Source organism: Tamandua tetradactyla, chromosome 2 (assembly GCF_023851605.1).
Source record: "Tamandua tetradactyla isolate mTamTet1 chromosome 2, mTamTet1.pri, whole genome shotgun sequence".
Lineage (NCBI taxonomy): Eukaryota > Metazoa > Chordata > Mammalia > Pilosa > Myrmecophagidae > Tamandua > Tamandua tetradactyla.
The window spans coordinates 167,182,567-167,206,859 of record NC_135328.1 but is presented as its reverse complement, the minus strand read 5'-3'; the positions used below and the strand labels follow the sequence as shown (position 1 = coordinate 167,206,859).

Here is a 24,293-nt window from a genome sequence, read left to right as displayed (position 1 = left end):
CTTTCTCTTCATAAAGCTCCCAGTAACAAGATTAAGACCCAATCTCATTCAGTTGGGCCACAAATCAATAATATTTTCAAGAAAGTCCTGTTCACACTGGGTCCATCCCCACAGGAATGGATGAAGAACAAGTATTTCTCTGGGGTACACAACCAACCTACCATATCCAAATGTACCAGATGGACCGTTCATCTACCCTCCATGCTCCACCTGCCTTTCTTTGCCTCCTCACTTCTGAGGACTCAGCTCAGGTGTCAGTTCCTCTAGGAAGCCTTGACTGCCTTTCCCACGTGAGGCTTGCCACATTGATTTCAGACGTTTTTGTAATAAAATGGTACAGAAAGGGTGCATGGATTTTGAATTATACTATACCTATCCTTTTACAATTTTTTTTTGAGGGGGAGGGTGCATAGTCCAGGAATCAAACCCAGGTCTCCCACATGGCAGGAGAGAATTCTACCACTGAACTCCCCTTAAACTGTCCACGCAATTTGTTTTTCACTCAATGATTATGCTTTCAGGATTTAGTCTATGTTGATATATGTAGATCTAATCTAGGACACTCACTTTAACTGCTGTATGGTATTCCACTTATGAATACAGAACAGTTTATTTTTCCATTCTCCTTTTGATGAACATGTAGGTAGTTTTTATTCTCAGTGATTTCCAACAGCGCAGCAATAAAAATCTTTATACATGTCTCCTGGTGAACTCATGTGCTACATATAACCTTAACAACAATTACATGTTGGAATTCATATCCCTCTATATGACCTTGGAGGATTACTTAATGTCTCACAAGCTTAATTTCTTCATCAGTAATTTGGGGTAATAAAATAGCAGGCATTTTGGCGAAAATTACATATTTCAATATAGACACAAACCTGTAAGGTACTCCAAGAATATTAGCTGCTTATTATGCAGGTATTTGACATTCAGGATGTATCTTGCACCCACCTACATTCGGATACAATGAATAGGCCTTGGGGCGAGCCTTGATGTCCTTACACCCAAACGAGACAGTCTGATGAGGGCAGAAACAGAACGCTCACCGCTGAGACCCCTGATCCAGCCTCACGTGGGAAAGGCAGTCAAGGCTTCCTAGAGGAACTGACACCTGAGCTGAGTCCTCAAAAGTGAGGAGGCAAAGAAAGGCAGGTGGAGCACGGAGGGTAGATGAATGGTCCAGGTAGAGAGAGCAGCAACTGTGAAGGGCTTGATGCAAGAGAACACATTTAGGACATAAGAATTGGGGGTGATAGGGGAAGCCGCATAAAATAAACCTGGAGAAGTGAGCAAAGCTGTCAGGCTAAGGGGTTTATGCCATATACTGAGGGCAACAGGAAGCTACTGAAGGGCTTTAAGTGAGAAAGTGACAAGCTCCGATGTGCATGTTAGAAAAATCAGTTGGGCTGCGGTGGTGGTGGTGGGGAGGCTAAGAGGGAGAGACACTGGTGGCTAGGAGGCCAAATAGGGGAACGCTGAAGTGGTGCAGGCTAAACATGATGAGGGTTGAACCAAAGCAGATGCTTTTGCTATAAGTATCTGTCCCCTAGTTCCTTTAGCTGTTGTTTTACTGAATGCTCATGTCATACATAATCTTAGATGTCTCTGGCATCCCTGGAGCAGACAAAACACTATGCCACATCTAGTTCAAATGTCCGGTGAGACCCAGCCTGCCTTCTCCCACTGCTATATCGACAGCGCACCTCCCCCCAACACACACTCCCCAACATGCAGCAGGGACATCATCAGGCATGATCTCCCACCATTCAAAGAAGTCTGTCCTCATACATCCCAGCCAGTCTTTTTCTCAGCTTCTTAGGCTAACTGTTATCTTCTTGTGAGGTACAGCACCCAGCCAGGAACTCTCAAATTTCCAATGATGTGCACTGTTCTAGTTTGCTAGCTGCTGGAATGCAACATACCAGAAACAGAACGGCTTTTAAAAAGAAGAATTTAATAAGTTGCTAGTTTACAGTTCTAAGGCCAAGAAAATGTCCCAATTAAAACAAGTCTATAGAAATGTCCAATCTAAGGCATCCATCCAGGGAGAGATACCTTGGTTCAAGAAGGCCGATGAAGTTCAGGGCTTCTCTCTCAAGTGAGAAGGCACATGGCGAACACAGTCAGGGCTTCTCTCTTGGCTAGAAGGGCACATGGTGGACAAAGCGTCATCTGCTAGCTTTTTCTCCTGGCTTCCGGTTTCATGATGCTCCCCGGAGGCGTTTTCCTTCTTCATCTCCAAATGTCGCTGGCTGGTGGACCCTCTGCTTTGTGGTGCTGCAGCATTCTCTGCTCTCTCTGAATCTCTCATTCTCCAAAATATTTCCTCTTTTATAGGATTCCAATAAACCAATCAAGATCCACCCAAATGGGTGGAGACATGTCATCCCCTAATCCAGTTTAACAACCACTCTTGACTAAATCCCATCATCCAGCGAGATGATCTGATTACAGTTTCAAACATACAGTATTGAATAGAGATTATTCTACCTTTACGAAATGATATTTTGATTAAAACACGGCTTTTCTAGGGGGCATATGTCCTTTCAAACCAGCACATGCACCCTTTTGGCATTTTGACACCGAGGGCATAGCTGGGTCCTCACTAATGCTCCATGATAGGAGAATCCACCGGTATCCAGAATGCACAGATTTGATATGGAGTGAAGGGAAGGGGAGAATGACACCTTCTGTGATGAGAGGGGCTGCAGGTTACCACTGGTGGTCCTATCCAAGATCTAAACACCAGTGGGCCAGGACAGAGACAAACATACAAGGACATTCCCAACTGTCCATCCCTTAGGACCCCTAATTATGAGTCTTGCCTGGGACGGCTCCTTCCTCAGTAGCAGAGGCAATTTTCTTTTAGAATTACAAGTGTAATTTCTGCCTTCCTTGCTAGGTTGTAAGCTCCCCGAGGAAAAGGACTGCCTTGTCCCCTGTTGTTTCCTTGGTGCCTAAACAGAGTCTGGCCAATAACCGTCACTCTAGGGGGACCTGTGAGGACAGCAAATGGGGAGTCAATAGGACTTGCTAACTGAGGGAGAGGAGGGGGCGGAAGACAAAGACATCCAAATGTCTTGCCCAAGTGACAGGGCTGGGCAGTGATAGCTTATGGTTCCTGCTAAGGCCTTTCCCATTCATTGCCCTATGCTAAAACAAGAGGCTTTGAAATAGATTAGCATTTTCCGAAGTGTATCCCAAGGAATGTGGATCTCAAAAGAGTCTTAAGAAGGAAAGTGTCTTCACTTCAGGAGTTAAATTAGCTTGCAAAACTCTGGGTTAAACAAATGAAAAGGGCTTCTTTACTGTTGGTCTTTTCAGAGCCTTCATATACTAATGTACATTGTGATTCTTGAAGGTCCTGGGCTGGATTCCACATCTATTTGACCACAGACTCCTTCTTGGGAACATAGTTGGAAAATTTCTGCATCACCTTCCACCTGCTTATTGTGATTATTTGTTGAACATGGAACAGCACAGAGATTTTTTTGTAACTTTTTTTTTAGGGGGGAAGGGGCAGGAAAACCCTCCTTTCCGAATGAAAATTACTAAAGACCCACTATATAAATGGAACAAAAGCAGAACTACTTTGGTTGAAGAGGAAGCCTGGAGATCTACCCAGAAAGCACTGGTGCAGAGGAATGTGCTCGGGGTGGAAATGAGGAGACCTGGCTTTTGGTGCTGGCTTTGCCACAAGCTATTTTATCACGGGCAAGTCACTTTCCCACTCTGGGCTTCAGCTTTCCCATTTATATGAATCTGTTAGACTGGATGCTTTTTGGAGTCCTGAACTTTCAGCTTTAACATGATGAAGACTGTGATTCTGACTGGAGAATTCTAACTCTGGGATTCTATGATTCTCTGATTCCATGACTTAATATTCTGTTTCTGGGACCGCCTATAGCCGGCCTGAGCTAGTGTTGCACACTGAAGCCCAGGCTGCAAAAAGCAGAATTCATTAACTGCACTGTGCTGCCCAGGAGCGGCTGGCTCCCTGGGGAGGGCACACCCTGTGCAGGATGGAGGAGGTGGAGCGGGCTGGGGAAGGGTGGGTGGACCGGAATCAGCAGCTGCTCAGTGGGCAGAGCAGGGAAAAAGGACCCAGGTCTCCTGACTCCTGCTCTATCTTTAGATCTCCATAGCAACCGTCGCCAGGGCGCTGGAGCTGAAGGTGCCGATAGAGCTGGCTGCCTGCAGGAGGAGGGAGGGGTGTTTTCCACCCATGCATTTTCTTTTGCTGGGGAATGGACTCTTGAGTCAGGAACAGGAGACTCAGAACAAAGTGGTTCGCAGCAGAAAAGACGTGGAGCCTGGTCTTCACTCCCGGCCAATACAAAATAAAGGTAAGTGGGGCTCCACTTCATCCTGAGAATGTGGCCAAGTTGCAGAACCCAAAGCCACTCAGTGTGTCAGGCTCATGGCACTGGAGGTACACAAGGCAAGTTCCCAGTCTCTTCTCTGGCCATCCCCTAAGCACTTACTAAGCACCTACTTTAAGCCAGAGCTGAGGCTCCAGCAGAGGCACAGTCTCCAGGGAAAGCAAGCCTGAAACAGTAATTACACTGCAGGGTCCTATAAGGACCCAGGAAACTACTCCCACCTCTTCTCCGCCCAGCTTCTATTCATGCCTGAGGTTCAGCTCGGACTCTGCTACCTCTGAAAAGTCCTCCCTGTCTCCTAGGCTGGCTAACTCTCCTCCTTGAAGCAAGTGCAACCCCTTGTCCCCTCTCTCACAGCAGGATGCCAGGAGGGTCTTGTTACCCTCTTGGAATAGAGGAGAAATGAAGGTTTGGGAGAGGTAAAGTCACCTGTCCACGGTTACTTGCCAAGTGAGCGGCAGAGCCAGGCCTGGACTCCATGTCTTCTCATTCCAGCCTACGCTCCCTGCTATATCCCAGTAGCAGGCCCCTGGCGTGGGCTTTGAAAGCCATGCCTGGAAAGGAAGGCGGGCCACGGTTAGAAAAGGAAATAGGAGTCCTCAGCCAGGCCCGCGCACAGCAGGCACCTGGCCATGTCTCTGGTAAACTCAGCTGAGCCACAGACTAATGCAAATGGCTTTCCCCGACAGGAGCCGACCAGCTCTTCAATCCGGTCCTGCGCCAAGCGGCCAAAGCAGGTCTTTTCCCGGTAACTCCAGGGAAGCTGTTCTGGGGAGTTCTCCTGAGGAGAAAAGAAATAGGAGTGTGATTATGGGAAGGGTCCTCAGAGTTCACACAGCCAACTCCTTTCTGACAAATGAGGAAACTGAGGCAAAGGGAGTGGGAAAACAACCATCACCAAGCTCTACCACAAGCCAGGCGCTTCCTCATGCTTGAACGCATCTCCTCTTCTTCCTAACAAGCATACAGGCAGGTTTACCTGCCTACATCCCTTTCCTACCACAGATAAGGCACAGGGAGGAGAGGACTTCTCCCAGGACACCCAAGGCAGGGGTGGGGGCAGTGGTAGGACCAGAACTCAGTCACCTATCCTTTACCCTGCATCTCATTAGCTGCTGTACCTGTCACTCTGGGGGGAATGTTTTCTCCCCATGACTGGTAGTCTGTATGATCAGGACCTTAATAAATGCAATGAACTCTAGTCCAGTTTACTACATCCAGCATTCATGGAGTGCCTACTCTGTGCCTGGCCCTGTGTTAAACACTGAGAGAGAGAGTGGTGTTTCAGATGCATGGTCCCTATCTCAAGGAGCTTATATCACAGCCTAGAGGTAGCCTGGCCTTTGGATAACCAGGCCCCATGCCATAGAATTGCTGATGGCCAGAGGGTGGATGGGAGGCCACAAAGCCTGGCAGATGAGAGCTGGAGCTCTGAAACTAGACAGTTTGGGGGCCAAATCCTGGCTTCACCTCTACCTAGCAGCATGACATTTCAACTTCCTGAGCTTCAGTTTCCTCATCTGTATGATGAATGTGAGATAACACCTTTCCTCTTTGCCTGGCACATGGTGGGTCCTCAACCTTATCATGGCATGGGCAGAGAGGCCACAGCAGGTCCTCAGGATGGTGCAAGGGGATTGCAAAGTCACAATCAGGAAAGGCTTACCTGGCTGAGGACAAAGAAGGTGCGGACGTTCCAGAAGCGGGCCTGCTCTTGGAGGAAGGTTTTCAGGTAGATGCCCTCAAAGGTCTTGAAGCAGCCAACCAAGGTAACAAAGGTCTCATCATATGCATTGTCTGTGATGCTCTGCAGAATGGGCACCATGGGGGCCAGGCCTGTGCCTGAAGCCAGCATGAGGAGCTCACCATACTGGAACACAGGAAGGGCACAAGACAGAGATGTATTGGTGGGTATTCCTGGGACAAGGGGTCTCACTCCAACCACTTCACTATAGGGCCTTTTATTGGGCTTGCTTGGCCTGGCCCGTACTGCCCTTTCTGGGTTCCTTACCCATCTTATTCTCTTCTGTGCCTCCTCCAGGAAGCCATCCTTGCTTGTAAAAGGCCACATACAGTATGTGGTATGTGAAAGAAATCACGGAATTTGGGGGCTGAAGGTGAATATAACAGTGTAGCCCCTACTATACTGGGGACTGGTTGCCTTCTAAAGCAACCCCACAGGACTCTCTGCTCACATGGTTCCAATGACAGGGAGCCCACTGCCCCTAAAGGCAGCTTGTTCCATTAGAGATGGACCCCTCTTGGCAAGGAGATCTTTCCCACCTCATACTGAGCAGAAACCTGCCCCCACCAAAGCCTTGCCACACCCCCACCTCTCCTCCATCCCAGCCCTCTGACCTGCTTCTTCTGCCCCAGGGCAACCTTGCAGACATCTGAGGGGACCTGGGCTGGGGCCCCTGAGCCTGCTCTTCTCTAGACTAAATGAAATAACATACTTAGTGCCTGGCACAGAAAAGTCATAAAGGTCAGTTTCCATCCCAAGAGGACCCACTTCCATCAAACACATCTCACTGAACTGATTTCCTGACTCTAGGCCTCTGGATACATGCCTGCCTCTGAAAGAAGATCAACACCATTCCAGGTGGTAGCTGAGTGACACAGTAAGATATTCAGCTCCCTCATTCCAGAGACTAGGCCTCTGTGAATGCAGTCCAAGTTTCACTAGCTCTACTGACAGCTACTGCACACCACACTGCTACATGCAATGCTTCCTGAAGGAGTTCTGGAGACATACAGACCTGGATATAAATCCCCAGCCCTATGATCTAGGAGAGGTCTTTCACCTCTCTGAGCCTTGGTTTCTTCACTGGTAAAAAGTAATAGCATTACCCCCAGCCCCTCCAGTATAGTGTCTATCTCAGAAATGTCGAGTTAGATAAAATTAGATTCCTTCCCCTCCCTAAGCCTCTGAGCCACGTCATCTTGTCCTATATCTGTGCTCTTCCCAGCCTCCAGGTCTTGGCACCTGCCGCATACCTGTTTTTCCCTTTGCAGCTCAGGTTCTCTTCTGGGAAGGCTTCCCTGAGCCTGGGCCAGGTGAAGGGTCTTTCCTTCGTGTTCCCAAAGTCCCCCTGCATCCCCCTTCATGACACTGGCTACACTGTGTGGTCATCTGTTTGTGTATCTGTCTTCTCCATTACACTGTGAGCATCTCTGGGTCCCATGGGTCTGGCCTGGGGTAGATATTTGTGAATGCCTGCTGAACGAAGGAATGGACCAGGGCTAAGATGGAGATGATACAGAGGCACAAAAGGGCTGAGAAGATGGCAGGAGCACACCCTGAGTGTCCTCGTGGCAGCAGAGCCACGCCTGTGCTGAAGTTCTGTGGCTGAATGCTAGTGTGTAAGACATCATTTCTTTTCCTCTTGGCTTGGCGCTCCCTAGATATGAAATTCAGGGCCTTTCCAGTGGTTTTCAGTGGATGCAGAGGAGCAGCCACAGGCACCTGGAAAAGGTGGTCAAGATATCATTTATCAAGTATCCATTCCAGGCCAGACACTGGACCTGCGGAAACACGGATATACTCAGCTAAAATGCAAGGCTGAGGACAGTTAATACCAGGAGAATGCTGAGGAAGAGTATGAATATTTGTACACCACATATCTGCAAAATAGGGATAAGGGTACCTAAGAGTTGTTGTGAGGATTAGTCACTACATAGACAGGACTAAGATCAGAGACTAGCACAGGAGGTACTACATCAGTGTGTGATATTATGACATACTGATATACATATTGTGTGTGTGTGGTGCTTGTATATACACCCACCAAAGAAAAGGATTTGGAAAGATATACACGAAGGTGATAAAACTGGTGCATCTGGGTAGATGGCCTGTGGGTGTTTTTTATTTTCTTCTTTTTGCCTTTCTTTACCTGCTGATTTTTTTTTTTTTTTTTTTTTTTTTTTGGTAATGAGCATGTATTGCATTTGTAATAAGAAAAGAACCAATAAAAGCTATTTTTAAATTAAAAAGAACAGAGAGGAAGGCATGATTCATTCTTTTCCATTTGTTTTCATTTTGCTTTGTTCTCCTAATTATAAAGGTAATAGGTGTTCATTACAGATAATCTGGAAAGTATAATGAAGAAAACAAAAAAATCATTCATAATTCCACCACCCAGAACTGCTAACGTTTCATTGCATTTTCTTTCCATTTTTTTCCTGTACATTTTAATATAGCTTCTCAATCCATTGTGTGTTCAATTTAGTACCTAGTATTTGTCAGTTGAATATAATAAGCATAAGTACATAACATCATTTATAAACATCAATTTAAAATCCAGGATAATATTCTATCCAGTATCTCTAGCCCAGTTTATATACCTGCTCTCCTATTAGATATTCAGTTTTCTCCAATTTCTTGCTATTATAAATCAAGCTGCTGTGGACATGTGCAAAAGAGTTAGCATTCTGGATTCTCTCCATAGGATAGAATTTCAGAAGTGAATGTGAGTCAAAGAATTTGAAGATTCTTAAGATTCTTGGTACGTATAGCCGATCTGCTTTCCAAATAGGCACCAACTGACAAGATACGATGAATTCTTCTTGGGAAAGTCAGGGATGGATTTGAACATACTGTGAAGATGAGGGGAAGAGATTTCTAAGTTGGAAAGCAGCGGGCTCCTGAACAGTGAGCTATGGGATGTATTTAAGGAGTGGTCTCTATAGTCACGTGACTAGAATATGAAATGAGGAAGGTTTTGGGGTCAGATGGTATAGGTGTCCTCAATATCATGCACATGAGTCTCGATTTGATAAGTAAGTGGGAAGCCATGGATGACTTGGGAAGATGGGCAGGAAGTTTTGTTTACTGATCCCTATTCCATCTCCTTCCACGTCCAACCTCCAAGGATATTCCCAGCGTTGGGTTTGCGCTCAGGAAGAATGGCACAGTGAGGATCTAAGGCCATAATATGAAAACCACAGTCCTGGAGGATGAGTTGAGAGCCTTCTTCTGAGGACTTAGAGTGCTAGCACTGACCTGGTTTGGTTTATAAAAGAAGCCTCCAAATGGTCCTCGCCAGAAAGCTGTGTCTCCTGCTCTCCAGGATTTGACATACCGGGACATCAGCCCAGTCTGGTAGCACTGGAAGCAAGCAAAGGGAGACCTCAGTGGGACGGGCACATCCTGCCACTACAAACTACATGAGCCATTAATATGGAGCTCTTCCTGCATGCTAAGTGTTTTAATCTCACTTAATCCCCCCAATCACCTGGCAAAGTTGGTACTGTCATTCCCAGTTTTCAGATGAGACCTAGAAATGTATGCTGAAGGTAAACGGCGATTCTGGAATGACAACCTGTAGAGCCTATGGAATTAACCACACTAATCTCAGACCCACCTGCCTAAGAGACCACGTAGGCAACATAACTGAGTGAAGAGTCAGGTATAAAATGATTAATGGCAATTAACACTCAGTCTCAGTACCAGGAAAACACTAGGGGGTGGTGTTTCTGGTAAGTTGGTAAGTGAATGCTTCTTCCAAAGAGAGAAGACACTTCATTTTCCAGTCCATGGTTTGTGGGCCTGATATTGCCAGATTCTCAATTTTCTAAGAAAGGCAGTAATTTTTATGTAAAATTTCCCATTTTTGAAATGTCAGCAATTAATTCAAACTTTAAAACACCAGGCAAGCCAAAACCAAATATATCTGTGGGCTGGATTCAGTCTGCAGGCCACCTGCTTGTACTCTCTGCACTACCCTACACCTTCTCCCAGCTGGATAAAGAAATGAAGGTTGTGGAGGGGATTCCTTCTCTGGGGAGTGTAGCCTAGATTTCCTCGGCGCCTGGTTGGACAGTAAACTCCATGAAGGCAGCCAGCACCTGGACCATGGAAAGAGCTTAATAAATACCTGAATGAATTAATCAATCAGCCAATTAATCCAGATTCAGGTCCTCCCTTCAAGAAGCTCATAATCTGGGAGGGACCAAGGCCTTAGACAGAGGCAGGTAGAAACTACCTAATACCCCACAAGAAGGCTCAAGTGCTAGGAGAGCCCTGAGGAGGTACAGTCACTTCCATGGGGTGGGGGGATCAAGGATGCTTCTGGGAAGAGGAAGCATGTGAGCTGGACCTTGAAGGATGGGCAAGACTGCGTTCAATGAGGATAGGCGTAGGAGCAGAGAGAGGATTCTGGGTGTCAGCTGTGGTGTGGCCAGGGACAGGACATCCAGGTCATGGTTTGGGTACAGCAAGGGGGCCTCTGTGGGTATGAGGCATGGGGGAGTGAGTAGTGGGAGAAGGGTAGTACTGGGAGACAGGACTGAAAGGGTATGTGGAATGAGATTATAACCAAGCTTGAGGGAGAGACTGGCCTTTGGTCACCAGGCCTACTTTTAGGCATAGCTACCTCATTTCTCCTGACTTGTTGGAGGCTGTGTCTTAGAGCATGCCTTGTTTTCTGGCCCCAGGCTTGGGAAAAGGCACAACCCCAGCTGTGGCTTTAGAAGCCCTATGGCAGAGAAAGTACCCAAGGAGAAGAGAAGGATTCTTCTCTCTGTCTCCAGCACCCACAAAGTGCTTGGAAATGCTCAATACCCATTTGTTAAACAGAACTCACATTGAACTTCTGTTCTTCTACTTGGGATCCTAATACCCAAATATTATGGGTGAAACCAAGAGGGTGGCAGCACGGTAGGGAGCCAGGAACCTAGGAATGCTCTCCAGCCAGGCAGACTCAAGGAGAAGGTTCCTTTTCACGCATATTCAGGCCAGCTGGATCTCCAGGAGGCAGGTGGCAGGCGAAAATCACTCTCAACACCCCTCAGCTCTCTGACAACACTTGAAATAAGTTCAGACTTACATCTTATCATTTTCACAATTTGTCCTTTGATGCTATCTTATTTTTCATAAAGAAATTAAAAGGTCCTGGTGAGACAATAACATGATCTCTCTGAGCTTTGGTTTCTTCATCTTTAAAATGTGGATAATATTACTTTGCAGGGTGGTTATGAGGTTGAAATGAGATGAGAAAAAAAGAGCCAGCAGTACTGCCTGGTGCCCGGAAGGGGCTCTGGAAATAGGAGTTCCTCCTCCCCTTCTACATGGGAGGGTAAGCCTTAAAAAACCTGCCTGGCTTCCCAATTCGCAAAGACATTTCTGGCTCTTCCTAGCCAGTGGCTTAGGGATAATTAAGCATCTCTCTAAAGAGAGGCTTTCCGGTAAACGAAGGAGAAAATCAGCCTTGCAGCTGGGAGAAATCCAGCTGCCCTGAAGAGCTGTCTTCAGGCTTATCCTTTCAATAGAAACTCACCCAGACAAGCAGCTTGGGGAAGCAGGCCATTTGGAGAGGATTTGTGGAATCTCCCAGACAAACAGTTGTGTAGAGAAGGGATCCCATCCAAGCTTATGTGTGAGGGAATAAACACCGGGGCTCTGAAGGCAGGCAGGGAAGGGGGGAACTGGAGCGCTGGGGTCTTGGAGGCAGGGGCCAGGGCTCACCCACCAGCAACCTTCTTACTAGCTTGGGTCCTCCAGGGGCCTCAGTTTGCTTAGCAATGAAATGGGAATAATAATTCCTGACCTACAAGGGAAAAAATGATAAGAAAGCTTTTCTTATCCAAAACCCTAGGATTTTATTTGGTAAATAGTGATTAGCACTATATATTAGGTTGACCCATACGAAACTGCTGCTTCTGTAAGTAAATGTTTAAAAGGTAACAGCAATTTCACGTAGCTCAACATAATTATTTTTCCCACATAACCGGACCTTCCTGACTTACACATTTATTGCCTATTCTCTGCGATTCTGGTTTTGTATCTAGACCCTTTGTTCATCTCGTCTCTGCCAACCCCCTATTCATTCCAGCTGTCCCCACTGCAGATTATGGACTGTTCCCAGAACACTCTATTTCACCCCTCCCTGTGTTCGGCTATCTGTCCCCTCAGCCTGGAGTGCTGTTCCCCGCCACTGCCAATTTTTCCTCATTCTGCAAGACCAACTCAGAATTCTTCACCCCTCCCTGACCTGCTCCTGAGAGGTGATCTCGGGTTAGTTGGGTCCACAAGGTCCTCCACGTTCCACCTGTTGCCTGATTCTCCCAACTTGCACCCTGTCCCCTTGGTGCACCCTCCTTTGGCTCCAGCATAAATGACTAACAGGTCCCAAAATCATGCCTCTTTTGCCACTGTACCTGCTGTTCCAGATGCTGAGAGTGTCTTTCTCACATTTCTCCTTCCCCTCCTCCCTCCTTAAACACACAGATGAAATGCACAGTTCTGTTAGGAAGCCCACCCAGCCTTCCCAGCACACCCAGCTGCCCTGAGTTGGGCTGAGGCCTCCCCTGTCACAGTGTCTATCGTGCTGTATTGTCCTGGTCTGGTCACCTGTCCTGACTTGGGCTCCTTGGGAGCAGGAGCAGTGTCTGACTCACCTCTGGAGCACAGAGTAGCTGCCCAGTGACTTGGTTTCCCCTTTCCCACCCGGCAGGGTACTCACTACTCAAGCCTTCTCACTCAACCGGTGAAGAGGTGAGATGGAGCAGCTTTACCTTTCTCAGGTTAATCTTTCTTTCGGTAACATCTGTCAAGACCATGCCCTCTATTGGTGGTCCAGCAGCTCCCTTCCTCTGGAAAGGAGAAGATGGGAGAAGGCCCCTTTCGTCTCCCTCCACTCCCCACTCAAGACTGCCTCCTCCATGTGAACACTGGCTTTTCCCACATTAGTGGGCAATTTCCCACCATGATCTAGCTGATAAACATAGGAACTAGTCCATGGCCTCTTAGAGGATCTGCCTGAGTCAACTCACCTTAATTAAAACTTCAAAGTACCCTTCTGCATTGGCAGGGCTAATCGGTGTGTAGGCTCTCTGAATTTCTAAGTCATCCACTGTGCCCCTGGGAAAGAGAAAGCAATCAATCAGGCATTCAACAAGTAGGCACCTACTCTGTGCCAGGTTAGTGAGAGTGGTCCTCACTGAGGGGCAGGCGGGGTAGCGCAGAGGAAAAGACAGTGGGTTCCAGCCCCGCCATGTGCCAGCTATGAGACCCCAGGCAGGTCTTTTATCCCTGGGAGCCTCAGCTGGCCTTTCTGTAAAATGGGGACAACTATCTATGCCCTGCCAGCCTTAGGAGACTGTTGTGTGGTTCCATTGGAAATACAGATGGGCAAGTGCTTTGAAAAGTACACTGATGATGTCAGTTGTTTTGGGGATATCACTGTGGTTTTCCTGGGCCATAGAATGATAATGATAAAAACAACTACTAACATTTATTCAACACTTCCTACCTCATGCCAGACGCATTAGAACTGGAAGCATGCTCAAAGAGCCCCTAGTCCAAAGCCACATCCCACACACGAATCCTTTCAACACTGTTATCAACAAGTAGTCAGGATAATAATCATGAGCAATAATAACAGCAGCTATATTGTATCAAATGCCTATGATGCACCAGGCACATTTTATGCATTGTCTCATTTAATTCATACAACGACCCAAATGAGGCTACCACTGCTCAAGGGCGAAGGTCACCTGCCTGAGGTCACAGCTAGAATTCAATCCCGGCTCATTGGACTCCAGTGCCGGATTCTTCACTGCTACTCCTCAGAACTTCCCAGGAGCTTCTAAAAACTCCTTTCTCAAGTCCTACTATGTGTAAAACTCTCCTTTGAAGTATATAAAGATGAAAAAGGTCCTGTCCCAATGTATCAAAAGTAGGGGGGCTGGACCTAAACATTCAATAAATGCGTGAACAAATGGGGAAATGAATGTAAGACATGGCTTGAAGGCAAAGAACACGATGACATCTGCTGTGAGTGGTAAAGACTGACATGTAATGGCGGGAGTAAGCCCTCTCATTTGGGGATCCTCAGAAGGCTTCCTGGAGCTGAGTACTTCCAGCAGCCTACTGGAAGGTGGAAACAGGACAGGAAGGGAAGTAATTCCAGGCTGAGGGAATAGTCTGGGCAAAAGCTTCGAGGTAGGACCATGTGGGGCAAGGGAGGCAATGGTGAGTGGATAAGGCTGGAATAAAGGGTACGTGTGGAGGAGGGGGAGGGAGAAGAACCTGAAAGGAAAGGAAGCTGGGGGGCTTGAGGTAGGATGTCACTGTGGAGGTAATGTAGAGTGCCAGAAGATGTCTGAACAGGGAGTGGCCTGGTCATATGTGTGTTAGGAATGTCACTGGAGTGGCAGAGAGTTTGGAGGCAAGGGGTCAACCTAGAGGCAGGGAGTTCTGGGCATCCCTGATTTATGGATAGAGGAACTGAAGTGTTGCAGGGGACAGTTAACTGCCCTGTTGTCCTTCCCTCCCACTAGGATGGTAAGCTTCAAGGACTGCCAGCCAGATACATGGCTCAGAACAAGCTGGACACAAACACCAGGGGCCAATGCAAGGCACGTTGGCAAAAGTTTTATCAGTAATAAGCTCTCCCCTGGTTTTCTGGCCGTACCTTCTGTCTCCTTTGCTGGCTTTTCCTCCTCTTGCCAACACTGTAAATGTCAGTGTTGCCAGGGTTCAGCCCTGTTCCCTTTCTTATTTCCATGCCACATGTGACCCCAAATGCTATCTAAGTATATGCTCTGACCCCCAAATCCAATCTGAAGCTCAGAACTCCCTCCTGAGCCTCAGACTCACAGTGCTAACAGCCTGGCAGATGCCTCCACTCAGATGCCTTGACACTTCTGAGCCAAACTCAATGCCTTTTCCACACTTGGTTGCTCCACCTGAATTTCCATCTCAGTGAGTCATCCCAGGTCAAACACCTGCGAATTGCCCTAGCCTCTTTCCTCTTCCTTTCCCTCCCCTTATCTCTCTCAGAGCCCTTGCTGCACCCAGCTCCTTAATCACTATTGTTATCTACCCAAGGTAGACACACCTCAGATATCCACAGGGCCACCTGCAGATGCACGCCCTGCCTACAGGGAGCAGCACTACCCAGTTCCCACCCATGGATGCTTATGAGAAAATGCAGGCCAGTTTCCTGGTATCCCCATTTTTCATAGATGAAGGAAATCCAAGATTTTCTATGTAAAGCTCCAAATTTGTAAATGTTATCAGTTATTCAAAACTTTTAGAAACATAACGGACCAAATATAAACGTATCTGCATTCAGATCTCGTCCGTGGCTACCATTATGCACCATGACTTGCCAAGGTCACGGAGGAGTCCTCTAAGCCCCCTGCAATTTCCTCTCCCTGCTGTGCCTTCTTTAATTAGACTCTGGGTTTCTCTGGATTTGTTTTTTGGTTACATCAAATTCTTACTTCCCCAGATACTAATCCTTTGTAGAATAAAACAAAGTCATTAAATGAGCCCAGGAAATAAACCTTGTGGAATCCATAACCCTGGGCAGGTAGGGGTAGGCACTGGGGGTGGGGGTGGGGGTGGGAGTGGAATAGAGAACAAAGGTAGGCTGAGAAGAAGAAGGAACTTCAGAGGAGTGACTAAGGGTGTACACTCAGGAGCTAGTCTATCTGGATTTGAATCCTGGTTACATGATTTTTTAGCTGTGTGATCTTGGGTGAGTCCCTAATTCTCAGTAACAATGTCCTGTATATCAACAGGCACTAATCATAATGAGGTTAATCCCACAGGCTCTAGAGTCAAACTGCTTACCTTCAAATTTTGGCTCCAACATTTGCAAACTGTATGGCCCTGGGCAAATTACTAAACCTTACTTCAGTTTCCTTTTGGTATAACAGTACTTAGCACATAGCATTCTGTGGGGTTAAGTGAGTTCATGCATATAGGCACACAGCATTATGCTTTGCCTACTAAATGCTATAAATGTGTTCACTATTATTATTATTATTTATGAAAATGCATTCTCTAGTTCCATCAAAGGGCCCTCTGAGTTACGTATTACTATGCCTGTTTTGAAGATGACAAAAAACAGCTTCATGGAGGCTAAGCAAGCTGAACTAGGCTACACAACTAACAATGGCAAAGCTTCAGTCCTCCCACTACCTGAGAGTACCGTAGGATGAGGTGCTGGCCAGGCTGCAGGCCGAGCTGGCTGTTCCCAGGCAGTGAGAACCGGACGAGGTAGGTGTCCTTGGTGAGTCTGTCCACAGCACTGATGCTAAAAGCCAGGAAGGTCTCTTGGCTCAATATGGAAGAACAGGTCTGCAATAGCAAAGGATCCAAAAGGGCATAAGCTAGGGCTTTTTCCAAAGAGAGGCTGTCTCAGCTATTAGTTTTCTATACAATAGAGAGTAGCCCCACCTTACTTTCCTGTCATGCTCTGATTTACAAATGCCCAAGGATTTTACATTGAACTTCCCCTCCTCTTAAGTCTTTCATGGCTCCTCTTAGCCCAAGGAGAAAGCACAGGCTGGACACTAAAGCCTGTGTTTTACCCCTGGAGTGGAATAGTAAGGGCACTGGGATGAAAAGATAGGAATTTGAATCTCTGCTCAGAGTGTGACCTTAGACAAGTAAGTCTCTACCACTCAGGCCTTGGTTTCCCCCTATGTAAAAACAGGACATTGTATTAGATAATCAAGGTCCCATCAATTTCTAAATTGTGTAAATCAGAATTTTAAAGGCCGGAAGATTGGTTAGGTCTTTCATAGACTGGAGCTAAGTGTCCTGAATAGAGGACTCGGCATGAACACATGAATATCCATAGGTTGGAGGTGGCAGGATACCCTTGGGAGGATGAAGAAAAATCTGGATTCTGATACATGGGAGGAAAATGAGTCTGGAGGGTCTCCCACTGGATATAGGAGGAACTTGTTCATTTATCTGACAAATATTTATTGAGTGCCAACTGTAATCCCAGGTATTTCTGGAAGTACTGAGGACAGAGCAGTGAGCAAGACAGAGCCCTTTTCTTACGGAATGTACATTTTAGCAAGGAGAGAAAGAGAGAGAGACAATATACAAAGAAACAAGTAAATACAGACGATGTCTGGTGGTGCTGAGTGTTAAGTAAACAAATGAAGCAGAGTGAGGGAAGAGTGATGAGGGATGGGTGGATGGGCAGGGCATTTAGGAAAGCCTCTCAGAGAAAGTGACTTTTGAGGAGACATCAGAAAGCGGTGAGGGGGTAAGCCATGTGGGGACAGAGGCCAGTGAGCAGGGAGGACCGCAGGGGTTGCCAAGAATATTCCTCAGTCACTGGCAGAGGCTAAAGGACTCTGGTCTTCACTACCACCTCCAAGTGGCAGAACTTTAAAAGAGGCATTTAATAGGGATAAATGTAAAGCCATGCTTTGGAGCTCAAAAAGCAAAACAAAAGCTTGTGCTTCTTCTGTGCCAATAGGGCAAGCTTTAGCCCAGTTTGCATCCCAATGATGGAAAGGATCCTTTTCCTTTTAGGCCATCACCACCAAAAATGGATGGCAATACCATGCCACATTAACAGAGACGCAGTGCTTTGGAAGTGGGAGGAGGGACACAGACAATGGGTGACTAAGATGGGGACAGATTCAAAACCAGGCCAGTACATAGGGACAGGAGTAACAGGGCCTCGGTATCCCTATCTGTACAATACAACGTTCTGATAGTCTATAACAGTAATAGTGAACCCTCTTAAACATCACAATAAAGGGCTAACCTCGTTGGTCCAGGCCATCAAGTCCCCTAGGAACTCAGAAAAGGAGGAAAAAAATCAATAAAGTTCAGAGAAGAAACCAATAATATCCCTCATTTACATAGTGCCTACTATGTGCTAGTCTGCTCCATGAGGTGACGGTGGAGCAGAGCTGAGGCCAGGTAGACTCTGCTGCCTGGGCCCTCTTGTCTGAGGAACAGCCCTCCTCACCTGTGACTCCTCCCCACTCAGCAGGCTCCTGTCCTTGCTGGCTCTGGCTGCCTCCCACCTTGCCAGGTCTCGGTGATAGAGGTCAAACACACAGGGCGAACAGCCACTGCCGCAGCACTGGGAGGGCAAGGGCTCTGCAGGCCGTAGCTGTAGCCAGGCTTCCTCCTCGTCCTCTTCCTCCCTGTCACCCATTCTCAGTGGCACTTGGACAGCCCAGGGAAGGAAGAGCCTCAGAGAGAGGGACAACCGGGAGCTCTTCTCGGAGCAGATCTCGAAGGCCACAGGCTCAGGCCCTGCTCCCTTACCAGCCTAGAAGAGGGAAATCCAGTGGGTTACACTCTGGTCACTTTTCATATTCCTCTCATTCTGCTAGTGCCAGGCTCTTTGCAAACACTGGGGACAAGATGAATCAGCCAAGGAATCTGCTGCCTGGTCTGGTTGGGGGGGCAGGTACACAGGAGGTTTTCTGTGTGGTTTTCTGGTCTCTTCCTATAGACCAAGTGCTTTACCTAGGCTATCTTGTTGATTTACAAAAATATTTTAAATAATGAAGTCAATGCACATCCAGAAAGGTACAGAAAAATATATGTACAATTGAATGAATAATTATAAAAGTACACCTGTATATCTACCACTAAATCAATTAAAAAGTCTTGCCAGCATCCCAGAAGCCACCAGTGTATTCCTTCCTGATCAGAGTTCTCTCCCCTGCCCCACAGGTAACCACCGTTCTCACTTTGCTGACAATCAGTTCTTTGCTTTTCCTTAGTTTTGCCACCTATCTCTGTAACCCTTACTACTATATTTCAGTGTTGCCTGTTTCTTTTTTTAACCTTTATGCTCGCTTGAAAGGATTATGAACCCTCGAAAAGCCATGTTTTAATCCTGATCCAATCTTGTGGCAGCAACCATTTCTTATAATCCCTATTCAGATATGTAGGTTGGAATCCTTTGATTAGATTATCTCCATGGAGATGTAGCATGCCCAATTGTGGGTATTAACGTTTGATGAGATGGAGATGTGACTCCACCCATTCCAGGTGGGTTGTGATTAGTTTATTAGAATCCTTTAAAAGAGGAAATATTTTGAAGAGAGTCCCTTTTTAGAGAGCCACAAGAACCAGAACAGCCCACACAGTCAGAGACCTCTGGAGATGAAAGAATACACCCTCCGCAGTCTTGGGATTTGCTCATATGAAACTTAACCCTGCAAAGGATAGGTCAAGCCTACTTAAAATTTAGGCCTAAGAGTCACCCCCAAGAGAGCCTCTTTTGTTGATCAGATGTGGCCCCTCTCTCCAGCCAACACAACAAGCAGTCTCACCACCCTACCCCTCTCTACGTGGGACATGACTCCCAGGGGTGTGGACCTTCCTGGCAATGTGGGACAGAGATCTTGGAATGAGCGGAGACTCAGCATCAAGGGATTGAGAAAAACCCTAGAATGAGCTGAGACTTAGCATCAAGGGATTGAGAAAACCTTCTCCACCAAAAGGGGGAAGAGGGAAATGAGACAAAGTGTCAATGGCTGAGAGATTCCAAACAGAGTCGAGAGGTTATCCTGGAGCTTATTCTTATGCATCAAGTAGATATCATCTTGTTATTCAAGATGTAATGGAGAGGCTGGAGGGAACTGCCTGAAAATATAGAGCTGTGTTCCAGTAGCCATGTTTCTTGAGGATGATTGAATAATGATACAGCTGTCACAATGTGACTGTGTGATTGTGAAAACCTTGTGTCTGATGCTCCTTTTTTTTTTTTTTAATATGGGCAGGCACCAGGAATCGAACCCGGGTCCTCTGGCATTGCAGGCGAGCATTCCTGCCTGCTGAGCCACCGTGGCCCGCCCTGATGCTCCTTTTATCTACCTTGTCAACGAAGGAGGAGAATATATGGAATAAAAATAAATAGTAGGGGGGAAAAAAAAAGAAAGAATACACCCTTGGGGGAGCTTCCTGAAACAAGAAGCCTGAAATAGTCACCATGTTCACCACGTGCCTTTCCAGTTGAGAGAGAAACCCTGAACTTCATAGGCCTTTCTTGAGTGAAGGTAACCTCGTTAGTGACTTAATTTGGACATTTCTATAGATTTGCTTAAATTTGGACATTTTCACAGCCTAGAACTGTAAACCTGCAACAATAAATTTCCCCTTATAAAAGCCATTCTGTTTCTGGTATATTGCATTCGGCAGCTAGCAAACTAGAACACCTTTATATAAACAGAGTGATATGAATGTATTATTTTACATCTGCCTTCTTTCACTCAGCTTTGTAGGTGAGATTCATCCACCAAATTGTTGCATCTCATTTGGTCTTTACAACAACAAGGGAAGTACTAGTAGTTCCATTTTCAGATGAGAAAACTGGGGTCTGGAGAGGTTTAATAACTTACTCAAGTCACATGGCTCCAAAAATGGTGCTCCAGAATTCTAACTCTGGTCTGTCTGGTTTCAGAACTTCCAGTCTTAACTACCCATGATACATTGTTCTCAAACGTAGGAAAACAGGAGGAGGAGGTTGTGCGAGTCCAGGTGACAGGTGACGAGGATGTGGACCAGGGCAGCTTAGGTGGGATCAGGGGACAGGTGTCAATCAGAGAAATGCTGAAGAGGGAGCTAAGAGGACACAAGGACTGACTAGATGTTGGGGATGAAGAGACGGTGGGGTTGAACGGACATCAGGTCTCTGGCTTGGGCCCTTGGGGGACAGTGGGCTCAGGAGAAATCCAGTTGGGGGCAAGGAGGTAGAGGGGAAAGACTGTAAGTTCAGTTTGAGGTACACTGAGCCTATAGCACCCGTGAGACATCTAAGTGCAAAATCCAGATGTCAGTTGGATAAAACAAGTATTGATATATGAATCTGGAGATGGAGAGTTAGGTCTCTGACACCAAGGGGGAGTGGGGTTGAGTAGCAGAAAAAGATGCAGCCTGGAGCCTCTGTGAAGGCTGCCTGGCTTCACTCCCTCCTGTGAGCACCAAATGCACTTGGTCCATCCCATCAAAAGTACTCAATAAACACTTTTTAAATGAATGAACCTCTATGTTACGGCATTTCACGTTGTTCAGAAAAATACATGTATTTCTTCTCTTTGAGACTGTGAACTCCTTTAGGTCAGAAACCTGGTTTTTAGTCATTTCATGAAACAGCAGAGTGGTTACTGTTTTAAAATATGTGTTATACGGAAGTAAGGAAGTAAAGGAGGAAGTTGGGAGAGAGGTGGAAAGGAGGGAGGGAAAAAAGGAAAAAAGGGAACTTTATTTCAGGGCTGTTCAGTAAACACAGTCTGAAAGACAGATCAGTGAGGAAAGGTTAAACAACTATGAATCATTTTGAGATGTTTCTGCAAGGGAGGTTGGGATTCATTAGAGTTCTCCATATTTACATCGAGAGCTCCAGATGATATAGAAATAGAACTATTTGACCATCTCACCCGCAAGCAAGCTATTCATTAAAAATTCCATGTGCAAAAAAAAGAGGGTGCTTCCTTCCTATTGGTATTGAGAGCAGAACTGAGAGGTAAAGCTGATTTCACAGCTATCAAAGTATTATTTGAAGCTTAAATCAATGTAAATATTATATCTCTAAAATGCAATGATCTCTAAGAGTTCCCAGGCTTTGATTTCCTTCCATTCATTCCTGCTACAAATATTTACTAGGTAGGAGCTGTTTCATGAGGGGCTGGGACACAGAGATGAGTGACACTCATCCATGCCCTGGAAGAACTCCTAGCCTAGTGGGAGAATCAGCCACTAAATAGATAGTAACCATTATAAGAAAAGACACCAGTTTACTAGGCCACGGTCTATGCTAAGTGCTTTAAATTGTCTCACTTAATCCTCTCAACAGCTATAGGTAAGTAGACCATGCTCTTCCCCATTTTACAGGGGAAAAAACTGAGGCCCAAATCAGGAAGCCAGAAGTGGTAAGTCCAGAACACATGCCTGGGTCTCTCATGCTTCAAGAGTGGTGCTCTTTCTCCCTAGACTATGAGCTTCGGGAGAGCAGGCAGGGGAACCTCATCTCCAATTCCCAGTTCCTGGCATTGGGCTGGCACAGAGCAGGGTCCAACTTTTCAAGCCATCACAGAACTTTATGGGTACTTCAGAATCTCCCAACTAGTCTATTTTTTTTTTCCCCATAAAGTGCTAGGATTGAGATGCAAGCCAAATCTGTGAGACGGCAGAAGGGCAAACCACCAAATCTGCTGGGATTACAGGGAAGCCCAGTTTCCTGGTTCCCAATCACTTCCCAGGAATCCTAACATTTAAGATTTATTTCACTTTTCCTGCTCCTTATCCCCATCCACACCAGAGCTTCAGAGTTCCAAACGATGTGCTTCCAGTCTTTTCCCCAGTTACCTATCAGTACACCAGCCACCAGCTCTGATCATACCAGCCCCTGCTCAATAACCTTCAACAGTTCCCCATTGCTTAACAGACAGAATCTAATCTCCTTGCCTGGTGCCCAAGGCTCTTCCTGATTAGGCCTTATCCAAATTCTCTTACCACTTATTACCACTGGTTTTATAACGGTGGTTCCTATACATGAAATAAATTTTTCGTTTATAGAGGAAAGGGTTTGGTGTCAGAAAACCTGGTTCCAATGCTTGTGAGGTCTATGACTTAAGAAAGATTTACCAGGCTGGGAGCCCTTTGAGGACAAGGATAGTATCTTAATTCCTTTCTGTATTCTACAAGCACGGGACTGGCATATGGAAGAATCCAGGTGACTGGTAACTGCTCATCAGTTTACAAATATGGTCTGGCAGCCAGGCACAACACTAGGTGTTGGATACTGCAGAGGTAAACAGAATAAGGTCCCTAACTACATAGAGTTTACAGTCTAGCAGGGTGTTACATTAATCCAATCCATTTTTATTGCATATTATGTACCAGCCATGAGTGAGTGGGGTCTGGTCCCCTTTTTATGCCAGTTTCTTACTTCCCATTGTTTTTGTAAAGCAAGGTGAGATAAGTGAAAGTGCTCTGTTAATTGTAAACTGGTATACAGGGTGAGGATTGTTTATATCATTCTTTGCCTTAAGTTAACCTCTATGTTTTAATAGTCTCACTTCCTCTGGTATTTCAGGAATTAGAAGAGAAGTTGACAATGTTGGTGATAAACTTTTTAAAGGCAAAGGTCATGCCTCCTCTCAGCTTATACTTTTTCAATCTGAAAGGCACCATCCGAAAGCCAGTCCTTGGCACATGTTGTTTCCTCTGCCTGGAGGATTCTCTCCAAGTTTCAGGCCTTGGCTTAATGGTCACCTCCTGTCAGAGACCCTCCCTAAAATGCCTCCTTCTCATTCCCTATCATGCACCCTATTTGTTTCTATCACATATTCATCCATTAAATATATCTATTGAGTGCCTACTATGTTCCAGGAACTGTTCCAAGAGCCAGGGATACAACAGCAAAGAAACAGAAACCCTGGTATGCATTGAGCTGACATTCTAGGGTGAGAGACAGTCATTACACAAGAGCAAAACGGAAAATATGGAGTAGGTTAGTGTTAAGTGCTAAAGAGAAAAAGGGACAGGAAGTGTGTGTGTGTTGCAATTTCCTTATTTATTTGTTTTGTGTCCATACTTCCCATTAAATTGTAAGCGCTACTTCCCACATGTTTTATTCACCAATGCAAACCTGGTGCTTAACAGTGTCTGATACACAATGGGCATCTGAAAAAGTGTTAACCAAGGAACAAAGGAACACTGCCGTCTCTGGCCTTGCTTCTAGCGAGTGGAAACTGAGATCCAGACGAAAAGGGAGGAAGATAACTCATTTTCGGCATTGGCGAAAAGGGGTGCAACCAGAGGGGTAATCGGCCGCGGAGCTGTCGTGGGGTAACAGGGGAGGGGTACGATGGAAGCGCCCGCGGCGGGGGGAAGTGGGTGTAAAGGAAACTTTTGCTGCACACCTACTACATGCCCGGCGCAGTACCAGGTGCGCTGGCTTAGACACTTCAATCCCTACTTTTACAGCCAGGAGCACCAAGAGGCAAATGACTTGCCCAAGCTATGCTCAAGTTCAGGTATGAAGCCCTGGTGATATTCTAGTCCCGCCCCAGCCCCTAACACGGTCACTCACCTACACTCGGGCGCATCGACTCACAGGAGGATCCTACAGATTCCACCTCCCCTCGGAGAGGGGGGCGGGAACGCTTAGCGGATTC

The 24,293-nt window shown here is 46.4% G+C and overlaps 1 protein-coding gene across 1 annotated transcript; it reads right to left on the bottom strand.

Annotated features, from left to right (window-relative positions):
- Positions 1–1,943: 1,943 nt before the first annotated feature.
- CYB5RL (cytochrome b5 reductase like) lies at positions 1,944–24,264 on the bottom strand. The gene is made up of 7 exons (XM_077149561.1): positions 24,209–24,264; positions 18,122–18,430; positions 16,331–16,479; positions 13,161–13,248; positions 9,391–9,495; positions 6,055–6,258; positions 1,944–5,169 (listed from the first exon to the last, which is right to left on the bottom strand). Exons 2-7 carry the CDS (start codon positions 18,311–18,313, stop codon positions 4,966–4,968), a joined length of 942 nt encoding a protein of 313 aa, XP_077005676.1. The 5' UTR covers positions 18,314–18,430; positions 24,209–24,264; the 3' UTR covers positions 1,944–4,965.
- Positions 24,265–24,293: the final 29 nt, after the last annotated feature.

What these genes read in the sequence shown, in the direction of transcription:
- CYB5RL (XM_077149561.1), bottom strand. Translation starts at nt 18,313, where the DNA reads ATGGGTGACAGGGAGGAAGAGGACGAGGAGGAAGCCTGGCTACAGCTA. An exon ending in TGAGTGGGGAGGAGTCACAG is followed by an intron (nt 16,480 to 18,121) that starts GTGAGGAGGGCT and finishes TTGCTATTGCAG; the next exon opens with ACCTGTTCTTCCATATTGAG. An exon ending in CCTTCTTTGTCCTCAGCCAG is followed by an intron (nt 5,170 to 6,054) that starts GTAAGCCTTTCC and finishes TTTTCTCCTCAG; the next exon opens with GAGAACTCCCCAGAACAGCT.